The sequence below is a fragment of the Chlamydomonas reinhardtii genome, chromosome 1, assembly GCF_000002595.2.
Source record: "Chlamydomonas reinhardtii strain CC-503 cw92 mt+ chromosome 1, whole genome shotgun sequence".
NCBI lineage: Eukaryota > Viridiplantae > Chlorophyta > Chlorophyceae > Chlamydomonadales > Chlamydomonadaceae > Chlamydomonas > Chlamydomonas reinhardtii.
Genome location: NC_057004.1, coordinates 7,291,888 through 7,312,294, shown reverse-complemented (window position 1 = coordinate 7,312,294; position 20,407 = coordinate 7,291,888). Strand labels below are relative to the sequence as shown.

Genomic DNA, 20,407 nt, shown 5'->3' with positions numbered 1-20,407 from the left:
TCCAACCGCAGGCCAGGGCCGAGGACTTGCCTTTGTCCGCTTTCCACCAATGCCAGGCACCAGCGTGAATGTATGTGAAAATGTTTCCGTGGGATTGGTCTTTCCACGGCACAGAGCTGCGAGGGCAGGTGAAGCATTTGGCGTCAGTCAAAGCCTAGGGCGCTTCGATGTGTACCCCGCGCCCGACGCACCGACGCCATCAAGACACCAAGGGCGACTTTCAGCGTCCACATCCTGCAGTGCACCAAATAGCGCTTTGGCGTCTGAAGCGACGAGGCCTCCTAGCGCAATTCATGTTACATACCCCAAGTTTCGCTGCTAGTGCCAGTGCAAAGACTAAATAAATCAGCGCTCTACCCATTATTTCTATCAGTCTTTATCAAGGTATCAGATGTTGAAAAACCATTTCTCGCGCTGTGTTTTCCTAGCAGGTACGCTTATCGCGTGACTTGGCGTAGTCATTATAATCAATTCAATATACATAATGCTTGGTGACGGGGCGTGCGCGTGCCGGCGGGAAAAAATCATGATTGCCGGCCCCATGCCTGCGCACACCATAGGATGTGCACTCAGACATACGCAAAGCATACCAGGCAGCAGCGTCCATAGTAGCTGCACCATGTACACCACGTCGGCTGTCGGCTGTCTTTTTCACTTGTTCGCGGCGAAGCCCACCCCGAACTCCTCCGTTCGCGTAAACAAACGCAAATGTCAGTTGAAGACAACGCACGCGGATATGGAGCTATGCGACTAATGTTCTACCTTCAAAACACTTTTCGGACATGTCGGCTGGACATGCGTGCCGTGACAACAGGCCGTCCCCGACAGCTCAGGAGCCTCTGTAATGCGGCGCGAGCTATGGCTGGGCGACATTTGGGGCAATGTCGCGCGCACTGGCGGAATTCAAGGGAATCAGCCTGACCAAGTAAGCGCGTACCCCACACGCCCGTTCTGCTCAGGGCGGCGCAGGTGCCCCTGCCACCCGTTCCACGCCCCAATAGGCAATAGGTCCCCTCCCAATCTTTCTGTCGGAAGCAGCATGGGGGCATCAGGGCCACGGTGCCAGGCCCATGCACTCAAGCACGAGTTGGCGTGTCACGCCCGCGGCCCCCACACCCCCACGTGCCCCGCCGTACCCCTGATGCATGCCCCGCATATGCGCCCACACATGCGCCCTGCAAATGCTGCGTCTTGCAGGCCCCTGGCTTCCTGTGGCGAGGGGCCAGCTCCGCTCACGGCCATACCGGTGCAATGAGGCAGCAGGGGGCCGACCAGGGTAGACTACCCTCCCCTGGTCGGCCCCAGGGGAGATTACCCTGGGGCCGACTGGCTGTCGCAGCGAGTGCACCGCGCCGCACCCGCCCTGCTGCCCGCTGGCCCCTGTGGAGCCTGCTGCTTCAGGCCCAGGCAACTGACCGCCCACGTCCCAAGCAGGCCCCAGCAGGACCCAGGCCCCGGGATTGGACTCTGGAACTCACCAGCGACTGTGGACTGGCGGCAGCCACATAGCGGCGAGGCCCAAGCGGGAAGCCGGCGGGGTGGAGGGCGGGAGGGGCTGAGGAGTATATATGCCATAATGCGGAAATGGACAAAGAATGGATGTGGGGAATGGGGAAACAGGGGCCGTGGTGGGGGCAATGGGGCCCGTCCGGCCCGAGGGGCAAAACGCATGAAGCGCGAAGCTGCGGGTCAAGCTCATTCTCCCGACATTCTCCTTACGCACATATGCTGCAATTATACAGTGGCCATCAGCAGCTGTGTGGTACCGGTAGGTTCTAGAGAGCCTAGGCGTGGGTCCTGAGCTTTGTTAGCCCAATCCAAGCCCGCAGCAGCATTAGAGCTTGCGGGTGCACCAAATATATCGTAGCGCACGGCCCTGGCGCTAGCGAGGCGGCTCGAGACCCGCTGCAGCTCGCGGCATGGAGGAACATGCCGCGGGGATGCCCCGCGCGCGACCCACGGAGGCTGCGGCGGCAGCAGCGGAAGCGGCAGCAGCAGTGGGCGCCGCGGGTGCGGCAGCAGCAGGCGCTAGACAGCCAATGCAGAGCAATGGCAGTGGCAGCAGCAGCGGCGGTGGTGGTGGCGGTGGTGGCGGTCGTGTAGGGGCTGAATGCGCGGACGGACGAGGGCCCACAGGCGACTTCCGTGCCGCTGCGGGCAGCGCCGCGGCGGGGGACGCGGCTGGTGGGGAGGCCACTGCAAGTCCAACGCCGGGGGCGACGGCGAGTGGTAGTGCTGCTGCTGGCGGGACCGCAGCTGCAGCCGGCAGCGGCGGCGGCGGCGGCGGACGCGGTTCGTTCATGCGCTGCAGCTCGGTGCGTGAGGGGTGCGTGGCTGGATCGGGGGGGATGGGTCGGGGGGATGGGTCGGGGGCGGTCGTACGTGTGGCTGGGCGGCTGGGCACGTGTGTGTGGTCTGGTGTGTGATCGAAGCGGCGGTGCAGCGGGAACGGCTGGGTAGGCTTACATGGGAGGGGGCCTGGGATAGTGAGGTGAGGGACGGGCAAAGGAGACGCTGCAGGGGGGCTGTGCTGCTGCGTGCTGACCCAGCAGCCCCCCTCCCCCCCCCGCACAGGCGCCCGTGTGGCAGCTACAGCCCTCACTGCAGCCGCCGGCAGCAGCAGCATCAGGCCCCGCCGCGCCCGCCACACCCGGCAACGTCGCCGGCGCTTCCGCCACTAGCACCGGCGGCGCTACTCCCATCCGCGACATCAGCGGTCGCCCCAGCAGCAGCGGCTGTAGCCCCAGCAGCACCAGCGGCAGTAGCAGTGGCGGCGCCGGCAGCAGCTGCACCCGTACCAGCACCTGTGACAGCGGCGGCGGCAGTAGCATCACTAGCAGCAGTGGCAGTGGCAGCGCCTTCAGCAACAGTGCCACCCCAGGGGGGTTTGCGGGGCGGTTGCGGCTGGGTGTGTGTGCCATGGCGCGTAAGGCGGACTCCAAGCCCATGCGGGAGATACTTCGGCGCCTAAACACCTTCAACGAGTTTGAGCTGGTCATGTTCCCGGAGGAGGTGCGTGGGCGAGGAAGGGGCTCGCTCATGGGCTTATGTGCATGTCTGCCGTGCGTGTCTCACGACCTACCGGCGGCAGGTCTGGATCTCCGAGGCGGCACTGCGGCCCCCCTGCCCCCTGCCTATCCTGCCGACCTGCCTTTCTATCTGTCCTGCCCCCCTACCTGTCCTGCCCCCCTACCTGTCCTGCCTCCGCCGCATTGCGGGGCACTACTGCTAGCGGCCGCCGCCGGCCTGCCGCCAGGCCTCACTGGAACCAACGGCCCTGCCCACCCCTGGCATCTGCCAGCTCCGCGCCATGTAGCAACACGTTTTGTTGTAGTATGGCTGTGGTTATACATCCTTAGCGCTAAGGATGCCCACAGTCAGGTTACAACAACAGTATAGTAAATTGCTGTTCCCGGGATGTCGGCATCTCATGAATTGTGACCTAAGCACTCCATCCCCCAGCCATGAACGGCCCTGCCCCCCTCCCACCACGCCCTCTCACCCGCTCCATCCCTCCCACCCCACAGGTCATCCTGGGCCAGCCCGCCAGCGAGTGGCCGGTGGTGGACTGCCTGATGGCCTGGCACTCGGACGGCTTCCCGCTGAGCCGGGCGCAGGTGGGCGGGCGGGGTGGGGTTGGGGGAGGGGTGGGTGGTGGGGGGCGGGGGGGGTCAAGGGTGCGAATGGGGGATGGGAGTGCAGGTGCAGCCGTTGCGGCTGGTGGGTCTGGTGCGTGGCTCAAACGCCAGCGGCAGGTAGGCGTGTGGCTAGTTGCCACGGCCGCGTCATGCGCCGCTTTTCTGTTCTGACTTTCTTTCTGTGGTGGCCCTCAACCGCTCTTGCAAACTGCCAAACCACCAACTGCCAACCCGCGTTTAACTGCCAACCACCCGTCAGGAGTACGTGGCTCTTCGGCGGCCCTTCTGTGTCAACGACCTGGGAGCCCAAGAGCTGCTGCTGGACCGGAGGAGGGTGTACCGACTGCTGCAGGTGGGAGGGGTCGCGGGTGAGGGGCGGGGGTTGTGAATACCAGCCCAAACTAAACCAAACCAAGCTAAACCAGGGGGAGTTACATGCCCGAGCCCAAAACCATACGGGGGAAGGGAAGGGAGGGTTTCAGCCGAGCGGTTCGGGGGTGTTTTTCACATGTGCGGGGGATGCGTGTAACTGTTGAAGGGGGAGGCAAGAGGCGGGTTCCTTACTCGGCAGGCGACACGCCCCCCTCACGCCACCCCCTCTCCCCCCACCCCCACACCCCCACACACCCGCACAGGACAGCTGCATCCCAGTGCCGCGGCATGTGGTGGTCAGCCGGGAGGGACTGGCGCCGGGGCAGTCGCCGCCGGGGTTCGTGGAGGGGGAGGACTTCGTGGAGGTGAGGAGTAGGGGCAGTGGGGTGCGGGGGGGGGCGGGGGGGGGGCGGGGGGGCGGGGGGGGAGACATGTGTGTTGAATTGGGGTGAGGGGGTGGCCGCGTGGGGTGGCCGGTTGATTGGAACATGAACGACGGGTCGGGGAGGAATTACCCGCCTGGCCTGCCCCGCCCTGACCCGCCGCGCCCGCCCGTGTAAAGAACATGTCATCAAATACAACTTGTCCCAATCCGGCCCGGCCGCCGACGCACCTAGCTAGGTCCGCGCCCCGACATACACGTGCAGATGGACGGCGTGCGCATCGCCAAGCCCTTTGTGGAGAAGCCGGCCAGTGGCGAGGACCACAACATCCACATCTACTACCCGGCGGCCATGGTGCGTGATGGCGGCATGATGGGGGAATGGGGTAATGGGCGTGTGCGGGGGGGGGGGGGGTAGATACCAGCCCAGACTAGTAGAGCTAGGAGGAGAGCGTGGCGTGTGTGTGTGTGTGGGGGGGTAAAACCAGTGTATGGGTGGCAATGTGGCATGCTAGTGCCGGTTGCCCACATGAGTTCCAACCACCTGCCCTGTCGTGCGTCCTTTTCTTTCCTCTCCACCTCGATCCTGCCTCCTCTCCACCTGACATTCTCATTTGCCGCCTCCGCCTACCTCACCTCTTCATTCACCTCCTCATTCACCTCACCTCCTCATTCACCACCTCACTTCCTACGCCCCCGCCCACCCACGCACCTGCCCACCCCCTCCCCCCCTCCTGTTCCTGCCAGGGCGGCGGCGTGAAGCGGCTGTTCCGCAAGGTGGCCAACCGCTCCGGCGCCTACGACCCCGCACACAGCGGCGCGGTGCGGCGGGAGGGCAGCTTCATCTACGAGGAGTTCCTGGCCACGGGTGCGTGTGTGGGGGTTTGTGTGTGGGGGGGGGGTGAGGTCGGGGCGGTTCTGACGACGTTCTGTGAGTATCCTTACGATTGCGTGTGCGTTGCTTGTGTTGTGTGTATATGCGAGCGCATATGTGTGTGTTAAAAAGCACAAGGAAAGCGTGTGTGTGTGTGCGTGTTAAGGAAAGAGGGGTGACCCCCCCCAAACACACACACACACACATTCCACCCCAACCCCTAAACCCACCCCCCCAGGCGGCACGGACGTCAAGGTGTACACGGTGGGCCCTCGCTACGCGCACGCGGAGGCGAGGAAGAGCCCCGTGGTGGACGGCAGGGTGGCACGGAGCGCGGACGGCAAGGAGGTGGGGGGGGGGGGAGTTAACAGGTGGGAGGTAACAGGTGGGAGGGGTCACCACTCGCATGTTCCTGCGTGCGTCTTTTGGAGGGAAGCGCGTACGCGTTCAGGGTGAGTGTTTGGGTCGGGGCACAAGCCACAAGCCACATGGATTCTGCTTGCACCTTTCCCCTTCCTTACCCTGCAGTAAGTTCCTCCCCCCCCTTCCTCCCTCCCCCCCCCCACACCCCCGCCCGCCCCCCCCCCAGGTGCGGTTCCCTGTGGTCCTCAGTCCTCAGGAGAAGGAGGTGGCGCGGATGGTGTGTCTGGCGTTCGGGCAGAAGATATGCGGCTTCGACCTGCTGAGGAGGTGGGCGGCTCGGGTGATGAGGCCGCTTCTGTGTGTGTGTGTGTGTGTGTGTGTGTGCTTGTGCGTGTGTGTGTGTGTGTGTGTGTGTGTGTGTGTGTGTGTGTGTGTGTGTGTGTGTGTGTGTGTGTGTGTGTGTGTGTGTGTGTGTGTGTGTGTGTGTGTGTGTGTGTGTGTGTGTGTGTGTGTGTGTGTTGAAAAGAAAACAACAAAACGAAGCCCGCCCAGACGGCGCGACGGAGTTACTTACGAATACCTACCGATACCGAGCGTCTTGTAGCTGCGCCGACCCCGGTAGTCATACTTACCCGCAAAAAGCCTGGAACCCCCCCTCGGGCGATCGACGAACGACCTGACCCCGAGTGGCACCCATATGCATTGTATGCGCCGCGCCCTGGGCGCGCTACAATGTTGACCCAGCACGCCTAATGCCCTGATTCCCGCCCGCTGGTCGTAGTCGAGCTCACCTACGGGTGATAGAGGAATTGCAGGGACAGGGGCGGCAGCGAGCAAGTGTCACGAGCAGGGAAAATGGCGACAGCGATGTTAAGGACGGCGTGCAGCAAGCAAGCTAGGACACGCATCCCAGTCCCGGCCCGCTAATGATTGCTGGAAAAGAGAGCGAGGCTGCGGTCGTCGAGAAACTTATAAGGAGTCATCGGCTGCATGGGGTCATGTGTGTGTGTGTGTGTGTGTGTGTGTGTGTGAGTGTGCATGTGAGTGTGCGTGTGTGTATGTGTTTGCGTAGGGAGCCGGGCGTGTATGCAGATTGGGGGGGGGGGGCGTACGAGCACTTCAGTAGTATTGCGCGCTTTGCACGCCCCTACAACCCAAACACCCGCACGTGTGCCCCATCACCCACCACCCGCCACAGCGAGCGCGGCGGCAGCTACGTGTGTGACGTGAACGGCCTGAGCCTGGTCAAGAACTCGACAAAGTTCTACGCCGATGCAGCTGACATACTGAGAAGGTGGGTCGGGGGTTGCGGGGTAGATGTGTGCGTGTCTGTGTGTATGTGTTTATGTGTGTGTGTGTGTTTTTGGGGGGGTTCTTGTGCTTGGCCCAACGAAGAACTCCCATCACCAGCGGAACGGCAATTCGGTGGGTGCGCGCGTGCGCAAATGCGTTGGGAGGGAACGGGGGGAGGTTTGGAGAATGGGGCAGGGCTGCTTATTCCCTTTGCCAAATCCCCACTCCCCGTGCACTCACCGCACTACACACACCGCGCACACACAATGAACTGAAACCCCCCCCCCCCCCCCACACACACACACGCACAAACACACACGCCCCACAGCATCCTGCTTCAGGCCCTGGCGCCCCACCGCCTCCACCTGATGCCCGCCCTGCCCGCCACCCCCACATTCGGGTGCGTACGTGCTGACGAGGGCGTGTGTTTGTGTGTGCCAGACAAATGCACTACTGTATTGCAATGCCCACTTGCGCGGATATAATGCGTCTACCGACTTGCGCAAATATGTACGTGGCATTGTCTCGCCACCGTACGTGTTGCGGCCCTGCACGGCCATCTATAGCCGCATTGTACTCGAGGGGGTAGCTAGGTGCTTCTCGCTCGGTGGGCCCCGTGTGCTTACACGCACAGGCTGATGCTGGAGTCTCAGCGGACCATGGCGGCGGCTGAGGCGGCGGCGGACGCAATGGCAGCGGCAACGGCGGCGGCAGTAGCAGGCGGGGGTGCAGCAGCTGCCGCCGCGGCTGTAGCAGCCGCGGGCGACGGCGGCAGTAGCATCCCTGACGGTGGCGTCGAGTTGATCCGGGCGCCCACGTGGCTACGGCCGGGGGGCGGCGGCGAGGGCAGCAGTAGCAGCGGCGGCGGCGGTGGTGTTAGTGGCGGCGGCAGTAGCGGCGGGGGTCTGCCGGGCGAGGAGCTGCGGTGTGTGCTGGCGGTGGTGCGTCACGGCGACCGCACGCCCAAACAGAAGGTCAAGCTGGAAGTCAGCCATGTGAGTTGTGTGTGTGTGTGTGTATGTATGAAAGTGTGTGTAAATGTGTGTACGTGTGTTTGCAGGAGTCCTGCTGCCTTGTCAGATGCTGCTGCCCGTGCACGCACACCATAAGTTCTACCCGCATCGCAACCTTCCTCTCCCAAGAGGCACAACCCCATCCCCGACCCCATTTCCAACAACACCACGATCTCCTGACCCAGCCCCTGACCCCTACACCCCAACACCTCTCAACCCTCCAAACCCCAACCCCCTCCCCCCAGCCTGCCTTCCTGGCCCTGTACCAGCGACACGTGGACCCGAGCAAGCCGCCCGGACCCCACCGCCAAGCCAAACTCAAAAGCGCGTCACAGCTGCAGGTTCGTGCCTTGTGCGTGCGTGTGTTTGTGTGTGTGTGTGTGTGCGTTCCTGCCCACTCTCTGATTCCTCCTTCCCGTGTGCTCTCCAACACGTACCACACCTCCCACCCTGCCTCACAACACACTTCCACCTGCCATTACAACACGCACCACACCCCACACCACACCTCACACCTCACACCTGACAGGAGCTGTTGGATGTGACACGGCAGCTTCTGCAGCAGCACCCACAGCTGCAGCCACAGCCACACCCTCAGCCGCAGCCACACAACAGGCCGTCCAGCGGCGGCGGCGGCGGCGGCAGTGGTGCTGCCTCTGACGGCGGTGCAGGGGCGACACCCGCGCCCAAGGCAGGTGACCTACCAGCAGGCCAACAGAAGGCGGCGGCGGCGGCGGCGGCGGCGGCGGCGGCGGCGGCGGCGCCGGCGGCGGCGGGGCAGCAGCAGCAGCCGCAGCAGCCGCCACTCGTGGATGCTGACACGCTTGCGGTGCTGGCGGTGGTGCGGGGGGTGTTGGAGGCGGGAGGGCGCTTCTCAGGAGTGAACCGCAAGGCGCAGCTCAAACCACGGGGCTGGGTCACCGCCGCCGCCGCCGCCGCCGGGGAGGCGGCGCCGCCACCATCGCCGCCGCCAGCGACGGCTGTAGCAACAGGAGTGGGCGTGGGCCACGTGGACGAGCGGCTGTTGCAGGGACGGCAGCGGGGTGACTCACCAGCAGCACTGGGGTGGGCTTCCGGCTCCTCATCAAGCGCCGCAGTCACCCCGGCCGCATCCCGGGTGGGCTCCATGACGCCGCCGCCGCCAGCGCCGCCAGCAAGCGACTCTGCTACAGCCACCATCTCAGCAAGCGACGCTGCTACAGCCTCTGCCACGGCCTCTGCTACAGCCTCCGGCCCTGCTGCTGCTACATCCCCTGCCGCCGCCACCGCCGCCACGGCGGTTGCTGGCGGCGGCCGCCCTGGCGGCGGCCCTAGCTCCCTGCTCCTCATTGTCAAGTGGGGTGGTGTGCTGACGCACGCGGGTCGAGCGCAGGCGGAGATGCTGGGTGTGCGGTTCCGTTGCGGCATGTACCCGCGCGCGGGTCCGGCGGGCGGGGGGCTGCTGCGGCTGCACTCCACCTACAGACACGACTTCAAGGTCTACTCCTCGGATGAGGGCCGCGTGCAGGTAGGTGTGTGTGTGATGGGGATGGGGAGGATGGGGGGAGGGGGAGGGGGAGGGCGTTATTTGGGGGAAGGGCGGGGGAAGGGCGTGTGTATGTGTGCAGAACGGAGTGAACAACTCACAGGTGTGAAGTGCCGACGTCCAGTACCCCACGGCCCACGCCTAACCCCTCTCACTACTCTCAGGGGTTAGGCGTGAGTTGGTAGGCGTGGGTGGCTGCTGCAGCCACTAACACCATGACCTGCCAACTCACGCCCGCAACCCCTCCCTCCCTCCCCCTCCCACCCCACCCCCTCTGTTCCAGCTTGGGCTGGTACTGACACCCCTCCCCCTCCCTCCTCCCCTCCCCCCGCCCACCCCACACGCCCCCCCGCCAGACCTCCGCCGCCGCCTTCGCCCAGGGCCTGCTGAGCCTGGAGGGCGCCAGTCTCACCCCCATCACCGCCTCGCTGGTCAACAAGGACGCACTGCTGCTGGAGGCGTACGGCAAGGGGGCCAGCGCCGACATGGCGGCGGCCAAGCAGGAGCTGTACGCCAGGGTGAGAGGGAGGAGGGTGGGAGGAAGGGTGGGAGGATGGGAGGGGGGGGGGAGGTTGGGGAGGGATCTTGGGATTGTGTGTGTGTGGGGGGGATAGCGAGTGTGGGAGGGGGATAGAGTGTGTGGTGATAGAGCGGGAACGCAAGGGAACACATGGGAGTTGCAGGAGGGTTTGTGTGACAGGTTGGTTCGGCTGTATCAACACGCGGGGTACGGTCCCGGTGCAACATAAGGTTGCGATATTACAAAGAAGGGACAATCCGACCAAGCAAGGGTGCCCGTGCACCCAGGTCAAGAGGGACCATCTCCGGCCCGAAAGGAAACCACCCTCCCCCCAGTTGGCTACCGACCTTCCACAACCGTGCAACAGGTCTTCGCGTAATGCGTGTCTCGGCAGCTGCACAGCGAGTCGAAGCTAAGCCCAAGCCCGCCAAAGCCCCACCAACGTACAGCAAACCGCACTAGCGCACGAGGCGCAATCAAACCGGCGAGGCGTCAACGCAGGTACACCGGGCACGTAGTCCGGCGACGCCCACGTCGACGCCCCACACCCACAGCGCACACACCAGAGGCACACCGCTCCCACCACCCACGAGCAAATTAAGGCGAGGGGGGCGGGGAGCCCACATCATCAGGCAACACTAGCAGCACACAGTCACCCGCACCCCGCGAGAGGAACGGATGGTGCGCAGGCACCGTGGCCCAGGCTTTCGGGCGGAGGCCGAGACTGACATATGATTGCAGCCGGCCCCAGAAATCAGCAATAACGGACACACTGATGCGCATGACTTCCGCCGACGTCAGAGCCCGACGCACACGCAAGCCAGTCATAATCACCTGCTGCCGGCCCGAGTCAAGGGCAGACAGCGCAGCCAAACACACTACATCCCACACCGGCGGCGCCAGCCCAGCAGGCGGCTGCACCAGCCAAAGGTCAGCACGGGAGAAACAGTCATCAGCCGTGTCAGGAGGGGACCCCAGCATTGCCACAGCCATGTTCTCCCGCAGCGCCCGAGCAACAACACAGTCCCAAAAGTAGTGCCGGCGGTCCCCATCACACATATCCCGCCCACACGCCCGGCACAGGGGCATTGCCACCCCAGCTGCACGCTGGGCGGCATTTTTGGGGAACGACCAGCACGCATTGGCCGCCACCCGCCACAACGCTTCCTTGTGATAATTTTCCCATTTTAACGCCCACAAACGGGCCAGAGTGCCGGCAAAGGCGCCGGCAGCCGCAAGCGCGCCGTCCGCAGAAACACCAGCATCACGCACATACAACAAATGTTTAGACCGCAGCGCCGCAACCTGGGGGCCCAGTTGCATGGCCGTTCCTGCCTTCACGGAGTAGTTCAACAGCAGCAGAGGCGGGCCCCCGTCCAGGACCCAGCCCAGTCCCCGCACCACCTGGGTCAAGGCCCCCGCCGCCGCCTGTCGCACGGCATCCGCAGGAAGCGGCATGACCCACGCCCGCCCGCGAGCCAGTCGAGCCGCACGCGCCGCGGCCTCCCAGCCACCTGGGAGCAAGGCCACCGCCGCGGCTATGCGTTCCGCCGCCGCCAGGGGCGACGCCGGCCCCAGGAGCGGCGACGGCAGGTGCCGCCGAGGTCCCCATCCAAGCACAGGCCGCCACACGCTCGTCAAGTACAAGTCCAACATCGCCTCACCAAACCTGGTGCCCCACCCACCCGGGCGGGTGTGGGCAGCACAACATAAGATGCCCCCAACCCGCCGCTGTCTTCACCCTACCCCACACGGGGGACACGCCCGGTTTCGGGCGGGGTCAAAACCCAGGATTGGGCGTTCTTATTCATACAAGCACCATTTACAATTCTATAAAGCACGTTACCCTCGGTATGTGAGCAGCATATGTTCACACATAATAGCGGGCTAGGTGTCGTGAAGGTCCCGCGAGCGCGAGACCAATTTTGAGCATGTTCGCTCAAATCCGCTAAGCGTGAACCTACAAGCCCTGACTACGATTATTTACACCCTATGAAAGCAATTGCACCTATAAGCGCAGGCTCGCAGGCCTCGGCGAGCAGTGTCATTTCCTATGGGACCGCCAACAAAGTCAGAGTTGCACCTTCCGATGCATCTGGGTTGCTTCCATATGCCATGTAGGCGACTTTAGGAGCGGTTGCAGGTCCGTTTGGGTCCCCGCTGCTCAAGAGGTCCGCCATGAATTTGGTTTCATCCAAAGGGCAGCTCGACTAGCTTTTAAGATTGCCGTCGCCTAGATAGAGCATATAAAGCATATATTAGGTGCTGTAGCCCGCCGGCAAGACCATTCGGTGGACATGCATACAGCATGCTGGTCGGAACAACAACTGTCGGTGCTGCGGTCGTCAAAACATAATCTTGTATGCATATATGTGCTATATAAAGCTTCAGGGCTGTGTCAGGCCCCGTTTTCTGGGACCTCCGTCCCCATGTACCCAGCTCAGCACACATGCGTGCGTGCCTGCCCGGAAGTGTCCCCGTCGAGCACACCCTGGCCTCCGATCGCGCTCGTAGCTGGTGAGCTTATACATATAGATGTATACATGCGATAGGAAGCGTGGGGGCCCGCCCTGAGGCAGTTAGCATGGGGTCAGTCTGTTCACCCCTCCGCCCCCCCTAAAACCGCGTGTCAAAACACACACGCTTGCCGTACGACATTAATCCATCCGTTACACCACCGGAAGGGTGCAAACGTGTCCAGGACAGTGGCCGGGAGCTACTGCCGAAATCCCAGCGTGTACCGACTGGCATAGCACCCCCGCCTAGGGTCTTAAAGTTGGGGGGTACCCTGAACCGGGCGTGTCCCCCGTGTGACCCTACCCCACCTCCCCGTGCCGCATACACGCACACGCACACACGCTGCAGCTCACGTGGGACCCCGAGGCCGGCGTCTCCCGTTGCAAGCCCCCCGGCGGCAGTAGCAGCGGCAGTGGCAGCTCCTCTCCGGCGCCGCCGCCAGCTGCTACTGCCCTCGCCTCCATGCCCTCACTCGCTACCAGCACCACCAGTGGCAGTAGCAGCAGCCAGCAGACCACGCCGCTGCCCTCCCCTCTGCGGCCCACACCGCCAGCCGCGTCACCTACCGCTACAGCCGCCGCACCCGCAACACCGCTGCCTCCATCCCAGTCGCCTCCGCCTTCGCGGCCCGCAGCAGCAGTAGCTGCAGCAGATGCTGCAGCTGTCGTACAAAACACAGCAGCAGCTACTGCCGCCGACACCCTGTCCACGGTGCGCCCGCTCCCCGACCGCCCCCTGGAGCTGCTACAGCTGCTGCGGGCTCAGCTGCAGGACCTGGTGGAGGCGATGGAGGGGCCGGCTGTAGCAGCCATGAACGAGGCTGTAGCAGCAGCAGAGGGCGGCGGCGGCGGCGGCCGCGGCGGGGCTGATGATGATGGTGGTGCTGCTGCTACTGCCGGTGAGGAGGGCGCAATCGCGGCGACGGCGGCTGCGGCCGTGGCGAGGGCGGGGGTGACGGCGGAGGTTGCGCCCGCCGCGGCCGCGCCTGCTGCTGCAGCCGCTACTGCCAAACCTACTGCTCAGGAACAGGGCGGTGGCAGGGGTGGCGGAGGTGGTGCAGCAGGCAGCAGCAACCCTGGCGGCAGTAGCAGAAGCAGCAGCGGCAGCGGCAATGGCAGTAGCAGCGGAAGGGGCATTAGCAGTGGCTGCTACTACAGCAGTCTCAGCATGTCGCCTGACGAGTGGCGGGCGGTGCCGGGGGTGCCGTGCGGGGGGGAGCACTGGATGCTCGTGTACGACAGGTGTGTGTGTGTGTGTGTGTGTGTGTGTGTGTTGATGTGTGTATGGAGGGGGGCCGGGTTGAGTGGTGCGTGGTGTGACGGCTGAGGGCTGTGGCGGGCTGCTGCCGGGGAGAGCAAGGGGTCTCAGGGGCCTGGCACAGGGCTTGCGGGGAGGGGCGCGGGGTGCGGGGTTTACCATGCAGCATGGTCATTGTCATCATACGGCGTGATGGTGACAATGCGTGGCACAGGTGGCATAAGCTGCTTGACAGCTTCTACTCGGCCAAGAAGAAACAGTACGACATCAGCAAGGTGCGTGCTGGTGTGTGTGGGTGTGGGGGGTGGGGTGGGGTGGGGCGGGTAGTGGGGCAAAGGATGTGCAGGGCAGCAGTCTGTGCAGGGCAGCGGCCACGCACAGAGCCGTGCGTGGCCTTTCATCTGACCCGTGCCACCCCCTCCACCTCTACTTCCATCCCTACTTCCACCCCACGCCCCCCCTGCACACACAGATTCCAGACATCTACGACGCAGCCAAACACGCGCTCATCCACAATGCCTTCATACCCCTCACGCCGCCGCCGCCGCCCCCGACGCCGCCGCCTCCCAGTGCGTCAGCAGCCACACAGCCGCCCCCGCCGCCGCCGGCGCAACAGCCTCCTCCTCCTCCCCCTCCTCAGCAATCCCACCACCAGCAGCGTCAAGCGCCTCAGCAGCCGCAGCCGCAGCCGCAGCCGCAGCCGCAGCCGCAGCCGCAGCCGCAGCCGCAGCCGCAGCAGCCGCAGCAGCCGCAGCAGCAGCCGCGGTCCCCACCTGACGGGGTGGTGCCGCTGCTGCTAGGCGAGGTGGTTGCGCCGCTGTACCTGACCGCGAGGGCGCTGGCGGACGCAGTGGTGCCGCACGAGTACGGCCTGACGCCGCAGGTAGGTGTGTACGACAGGGGTGTGTGTGAATGGGGGGGTTGTGTATGGGGGGGAGCGGGGTGTGTGGGTTAGGGATCGAAGGGTGTGTGTGGGGGGGGGGGGTGCGTGTTTGGGGGGGGAGGGGGGATGTGTGTGTGTGCGTGTGTATGTGTGTGGGCACTTCACTTCATATTTGATACACACCATCCCATGGATGGCTACCCCCTTCCTCCCTCCTCCCTCCCCACCCACCGTAAGGCCCAGCTGCACGTGGGCTCCGCCATCTGCCGCGAGCTGCTGGGCAAGCTGCTGTGCGACATGGGCGCCATGCGGGAGGAGAGCCTGGCAACCAGCTACAGCCACACCGGCGGCGGCGGCTGTAGCAGCAGCGGCTACAACAGCTACAGCAGCTACAGCAGCTACAGCGCAGGGGGTGAGCAGGGAGCCAGAACAAGCAGGCATGGGGGTTGGGGGTGGGACAGGTTGGGGATGGGGTGACGGGTGGGGAAGGGGCTGGGGGAGGCTTACGCGTGGAGCAAACGTGCTAGTGGGGCTGCTGCTGGAGGGGGAAAGAAGGTGTGGCGCAATCAGCCGCAGCGTGCATGTAACGGTATAGTCCAAGCATGCAGAAGTGCGTATACATGTGTGTGTATGTTGGCTGCTGCGCTAAGCTGGTGCTGACTCGTGACGGCTGGCCTCCCGCTTACTACCCATACTCCACAGGCAGCAGCGGCGCGGCCGCGCCGGCGGCGGCGCAGCGCGCACTGGCAGCGGCGGCGGCACCCGCAGCGCCGCCGCGCCGCAGCCACCCGGGCTTCATCGCGCAACCTCCGGCCGCTCACACGCCGCAGCCGCCACAGCCGCCACAGCCGCCACAGCAGCCGCAGCAACTGCCGCACCTCAGAAGCCCCTTCTCTTCCGCGGCCAGCATTGGCCCTGCGCCGCCGGCCTTGGCTGCAGCTACAGCCACCCCACTGCCAGGCAGGGCCGGTGCTGCTACAGCCATTCCTGCTCCCGGAACTGCGGCCGCCGCAGGCGCGGCGCTGGTGCTACTGCCGCCGCCGCCGCCACCTCACTCCATGGTGTCGGAGTTCGGTAACGCCTCCCTGGAGGACGAGATGCTACTGCCGACCGGCATGGCGGCGGCGCGGCAGGCGGCTGTAGCAGCAGCGCCCTCGCCGCCCGCCTCCCCCGCACGCAGCGCCGCTGCCGGCGTCGGCAGTAGCAGCCGCCGCGGTGGTGCCACTGCTGGAGGCCCGGCAGTAGCACCAGCAGCAGCAGGAGCAAGAGCAGGCGGCGCCGGCGCCGGCAGTAGCACGGTGTCGCCGCCGCTGTATACTGTCATGGAGGAGTGTGCGGCGCACGAGCAGCAGGCGGACGACAGGGAGGAGGAGGGTGCGGGGGGTGAACAAGCGGCGGCGGCGGCGGTGGAGGGCGACGGGTCACCGCCCCTGCTGCACCCACTGGGAGTGGCGGGCTTCGTGGGGGCGGGGGAGGAGCGAGAGCAGGAGGGGGAGGCGAGAGCGGCGGGCGCCGCAGGTGCCGCAGGTGGCAGCTGTGGGGGCGGAGGCCCACCGGAACAGCAGCAGCAGGAGGGGGAGGAGCAGGTGGAGGGGGAGGGGGATGATGACGGGCTGGTGGGGGGTCCGCCGCCGCCGCCGCCTCTGGAGGCGCTGCACCGACTGTGTCCACAGTACGCCACAGACATCAACAGCCCGCTGCGGCACGTGCGCACACGCGTGTACTTCACATCGGGTGGGTAACTGAGTACGTGTGTTGTAGTGCTGTCTGACTGGAGGGGAGGGGACTGGAGGGGAGGGCAGACAAGCGAGTGTAGGGAAGGGGCGCGATTACATCACAGGGCAGGGGCATGGACACATCAGCTGCATCACTGACTCTCTTACCTCATCCACACCCTCCACGCACACAAACTCCCCAGAGAGCCACATCCACGCGCTGCTCAACGTGCTGCGCTACTGCCACCTGCGCCAGCAGCAGCAGCAGCAGCAGCAGCAGCCCCCTGCTCCCACAGCCGCTACAGCCGCTACAGCCGCTGCCCAGCCCAGCAGCCCTGCCGCCAGTGCTACATCCCTGGGCCCCAGCGGCGGCAGTAGCACGAGTGCCGCGGGCGTTGCGGGCAGCACCGCCGCCCCGGCCGCCGCCGCCGCCACCTCAGTCCCCGCTGATGACCTGTCGCCGGCACAGCCGCAGCCGCAGCCACAACCACCTGAGCAGCCGGCGACGCTGCTGGGCGCGGCGGGGGAGGCTCTTCTGGCGGGGGTTCCAGAGTACGACTACATGACCCAGATTGTGTTTCGCATGTTCGAGAACCGACACGTGAGCATGCATGTGCAAGGCAGGGCGGCGGGCATGAGGGAGCATGGGGCGGGGGAGTGTGTGTGCATGGGCATGTGGGAGGGAGGTAGAACAAGCAAATACAGACCAAAAGAGGCTTGCGGAGGGAGGGAGGGAGGGAGTTGACGTTGAACCAATCCCGTAAGGAAACAGTCGCACTGCAAGGAGAACTGCAGCTGTATATGCGATTGGGAGGGAGGGAGGGCACCGCCCGCAGTAACTACCTGAGCCCTGCTGATTCCAACACGCAGGTGTCGGCAGCGGCCGGCGGACAGGAGGAGGCTGGCGGCGGAGGCGGCAGCGGATGTCGCTTCCGTGTTGAGGTGCTGTTCAGTCCGGGCGCCTCGCGGGCCGCATTGGAGGCACGGGCGCAGAGCATGTTGGCGCGGGGGAGGGGGAGGGGGAGGAGGAGGGGGAGGAGGCGGCGGCAGGGGGCGGGGATGGCGAGAGGGGAGGAGGCGGCGGGCGGGGAGGAGGGGGAGCGGCAACGGCAGCAGCGGTTGGGAGGTGGCTGCAGCAGCAGCGACAGCAGCAGTGGGGAGGGCGAGGAGGAGGAGGAGGAGGAGGGGGGTCGGGAGGGTGGTGTGGGTGTGGGTGGTGGGGGTGGTGGGGATGCCCTGGAGGCGGACCGGCACTGTCTGCCACTGGAGCCGCTGGTGCACCTCAACGCGGGTCCAGGAGCAGGTGAGTGCGGGGCAGCAGGCAGGGGTGTGCGGTTTAGGGCTGGGAGGTGGGGATCAAGGGTGGTATACTGGTAGGGTGCTCGTGCGTTGCGATCCCGGCGGCCAACATTCATGCGTCCGCTCACTAAGTCAATATCTTCCAAACAACAGCAATACATCAGGATGCCCCCCCCAACACACGCGCCACCCGCTGCCCCCCCCCCCTCGCTCCACCCGCCGCAGCCCGGGCTCTGGAGGCGCTGGAGGCCCTGCTGGCGCCGCTGGCTGCCCCCCGCAAGGCCCAGCCCAACACATACGCCCTGCAGGTGTGCGTGGGCGTGTGTGTTTTCTGCACATACGCATGACGCGGTCACAGCGCGGGTTCTGCAAAAGCGGGAATGCGGAAAGTCATTTAGCTAGGCGTGAGATAGTTGGCTGAAGCGGGAATGTGGAAAATGGTTTAAACCGCAGACATGCTTTAGATCATTTTCATCAAGTCTGCGGTGCCGTGCTTCACAGGTGGCGCTGAAGGCGCCTGGAGCGGCTACTGCCGACAGCGCTACTGCCACCGCCACCTTCGGCGGAGGCCAGCTGCCTGCAGGCAGTAGCACCAGCGGCAGTAGCACCAGCGGCAGTAGCACCAGCTACATGCGCCGTGAGCTGGCGGCGGCAGTAGCATCCCGCGCCCCCAGCACCGCGCTCCGCGGCCCGGCGCCGCTCGCGCCCGACATGCTACTGCCGGCCCTGGGAGCCATGGCTACTGCCGTCGCGGACGAGGCGGCAGCGGCTACAGCCGCCGCACGGGCGGCGGTACTGGGCGGCAGCACCGCCGCCGCTGCAGTACAACCGCGGCCACCAGCAGCAGCAGCAGCAGAGGGGGCGCCCGGCGCCGGCAGCGGCGGCGACGCTGCTACTGCCAACACCGGCGCCCGCGGCGGTAACGGCGGTGCTGCCGGCACGGGTGGCCTGCCGCCGGGTGCTGCCACCGCCCGCCTGCACCCCTACATGCAGGACGGCCTCCAGTCTGCGGCGTCGCTGCCTGTGCTGCCCTCGCACCGCCTCCGGGCGGCGGCGGCGCTGATGGCGGCGGGAGGAGGAGGAGCGGCGGCGGCAGCGGCAGCGGCAGCGGCGGACGTGGCGGCGGCCGCGAAGGAGGCCGGAGACGGAGGCCGTGCTGGTGACCCGACGCCCGCAGAGCCTTAGCTACATATACTTTCAGCCGTTGCAGGCGTGACGCCGCAAGCTGTATGTGGCGCGTGTGGGTCGGAACCTGGGTGGCGCCAAAGCCGTGTGTTGGTTGGTTGGTTGGTTGATTGGTTGGTTTCAGGGGTAGTATATTGCTTTTGGGGGGATGTCAATCTAGGTGACTGGGTGACTGCGTTGGTTGGTTGGTTGGTGGGACGGCTGGGCGCGGTTGTTGCTTCACAAGGTACCGTGTTGTCCTGCGATGGGGTCTGGTGAGGCAGCTAAAGTGTCGCTGGCGGCTGCTGTGATTGCGCTTGCATGACTAACGGCTTGCGAGGGCTGTCAGGCAGTACGGTATGTGTGTGCGCATGTGTAGGTCTGTTATGTGGGCTGGCCGGTCAGTCGGCTGCGTGTTGTTCGCAGGGGGGTGAAGGGACACCCAAAGACGCAGCAGGACAAAAATACTCCATACACGGCTGTTACACATGCAGGGTGCAAAGCTTATGCCGCAGTCAGAGATCAGGCCGATCAGCCAAGCAGGAAGTGCGCACAGCTGCGCACGTTTTGGTCCAGCGCATGGCTTCTTCCCCCAGCAACAGCACCCGAAGAGCGTCGAGCTCAACCTGGAAGCCCCCTGCAGCCCGGGCATTGCCGAGCAGTCGCACGTCAAACGGCCCCCTCCCGGCCCCGCCCGGCCCCACAGCATCACCAGGGTAAAGCACCGTACGGTCAGGCCGCCCCCCGGGACTCCCGGGCTAAGCCCATTCGATGCAAGCGTCGCCCTCATGTGCCCACACCGTTCCCACCTCATCAGCCACCTCCCCCTCCGTTCCTCCCTGCCTCCCTACCTCCCTGCCTCACCGCCGCGCCGACCCCGCCGCCTCCCGCCCCTTCTCCCCCTGCTGCTGCTGCTGCTGCTTGAGCGCCGCGGCTGTGGGCTTCATGTCGCCGCGCGCCCGCTCCCGCGCCGGCTGCAGCGAGCCGGCGTCCACGCCGTGCGCCGCGCCGTTGGCGTCCGTGAGGGTGGCCAGCCAGCGCCACAGGTCACCGGGGCCGCGCCGGCCCAACACCACATCCCTACAGAGGGCGGGGCGCGCAATGAGAGCTCAACCCTTACACGAAGGGCAAGGTGGAGGGGGGGAGGGAAAGATACAAGACCGCCCGACCACCCGTCTGCCCGCATTTGCCATTCTGTTCAGTACGACCCGTTTAAAACCCCCACATCCCCACACCCCAAACCCACAGCCCACCCCCCACCCCCCCTCCTCACCTGTACCCCTCCAGCAGCGGCGCCACGGCCTGCGGCGCCTCGTCCACCAGCTCCAGCCGCAGTGTGCGCACACCCGCACGCAGCAGGTCGCGCAGGAAGAACACGCCTGGGGGTGGGGGGAGGTGGGCGGGTGGGAGGCGGACGGGGTGGGGGCGGGCGGGTGGGAGTGCCGCTTGCAGGTTGATAAAGGTGTAGGGACGCAAGTGGTGGTGCGAGGATGAAGGAAGTGAAATGCGTCTGCGTGTAGCACTCACGCAGGCCTGTTGTGACCCTCTCCCTCCTCCCTCCCTCCTCCTCACGGCATCTTAATGCTGTTCTA

At 65.4% G+C, this 20,407-nt stretch overlaps 3 protein-coding genes across 3 annotated transcripts in view; 1 reads left to right on the top strand and 2 right to left on the bottom strand.

Moving 5' to 3' along the window:
- Nucleotides 1-454, bottom strand: part of CHLRE_01g052750v5 (uncharacterized protein) — a 30,584-nt gene extending 30,130 nt beyond the window's left edge. Inside the window, exons 1-3 of the mRNA XM_043058992.1 lie at nt 305-454; nt 192-234; nt 31-116 (exon numbers count right to left, since the gene is read on the bottom strand). Coding sequence (XP_042928906.1) covers nt 31-116; nt 192-234; nt 305-361 — 186 coding nt within the window. The 5' untranslated portion in view covers nt 362-454. The remainder of the gene's footprint in view (nt 1-30; nt 117-191; nt 235-304) is intronic.
- Nucleotides 455-1,744: 1,290 nt separating this feature from the next.
- Nucleotides 1,745-19,330, top strand: CHLRE_01g052650v5 (uncharacterized protein). The gene is made up of 24 exons (XM_043058991.1): nt 1,745-2,315; nt 2,575-3,012; nt 3,528-3,617; nt 3,898-3,990; nt 4,274-4,375; nt 4,658-4,747; nt 5,140-5,260; nt 5,505-5,614; nt 5,856-5,956; nt 6,828-6,923; nt 7,251-7,322; nt 7,557-7,917; nt 8,181-8,276; nt 8,465-9,442; nt 9,817-9,978; nt 12,846-13,738; nt 13,969-14,029; nt 14,227-14,637; nt 14,875-15,049; nt 15,340-16,371; nt 16,556-16,953; nt 17,223-17,655; nt 17,877-17,959; nt 18,153-19,330. Exons 1-24 carry the CDS (start codon nt 1,941-1,943, stop codon nt 18,834-18,836), a joined length of 7,455 nt encoding a protein of 2,484 aa, XP_042928905.1. The 5' UTR covers nt 1,745-1,940; the 3' UTR covers nt 18,837-19,330.
- A 2-nt stretch (nt 19,331-19,332) lies between these two features.
- The window catches only part of CHLRE_01g052601v5 (uncharacterized protein), a 10,322-nt gene continuing 9,247 nt past the window's right edge, over nt 19,333-20,407 (bottom strand). Inside the window, exons 11-12 of the mRNA XM_043058990.1 lie at nt 20,089-20,194; nt 19,333-19,895 (exon numbers count right to left, since the gene is read on the bottom strand). Of these exons, the coding sequence (XP_042928904.1) occupies nt 19,676-19,895; nt 20,089-20,194 (326 nt within the window). The 3' untranslated portion in view covers nt 19,333-19,675. The remainder of the gene's footprint in view (nt 19,896-20,088; nt 20,195-20,407) is intronic.

Coding starts and splice junctions, on each gene's coding strand:
- CHLRE_01g052650v5 (XM_043058991.1), top strand. CDS start 1,941: ATGCCCCGCGCGCGACCCACGGAGGCTGCGGCGGCAGCAGCGGAAGCG. Junction 3,991..4,273: donor GGGTGTACCGACTGCTGCAG/GTGGGAGGGGTC, acceptor ACACCCGCACAG/GACAGCTGCATCCCAGTGCC. Junction 5,957..6,827: donor GGCTTCGACCTGCTGAGGAG/GTGGGCGGCTCG, acceptor CACCCGCCACAG/CGAGCGCGGCGGCAGCTACG.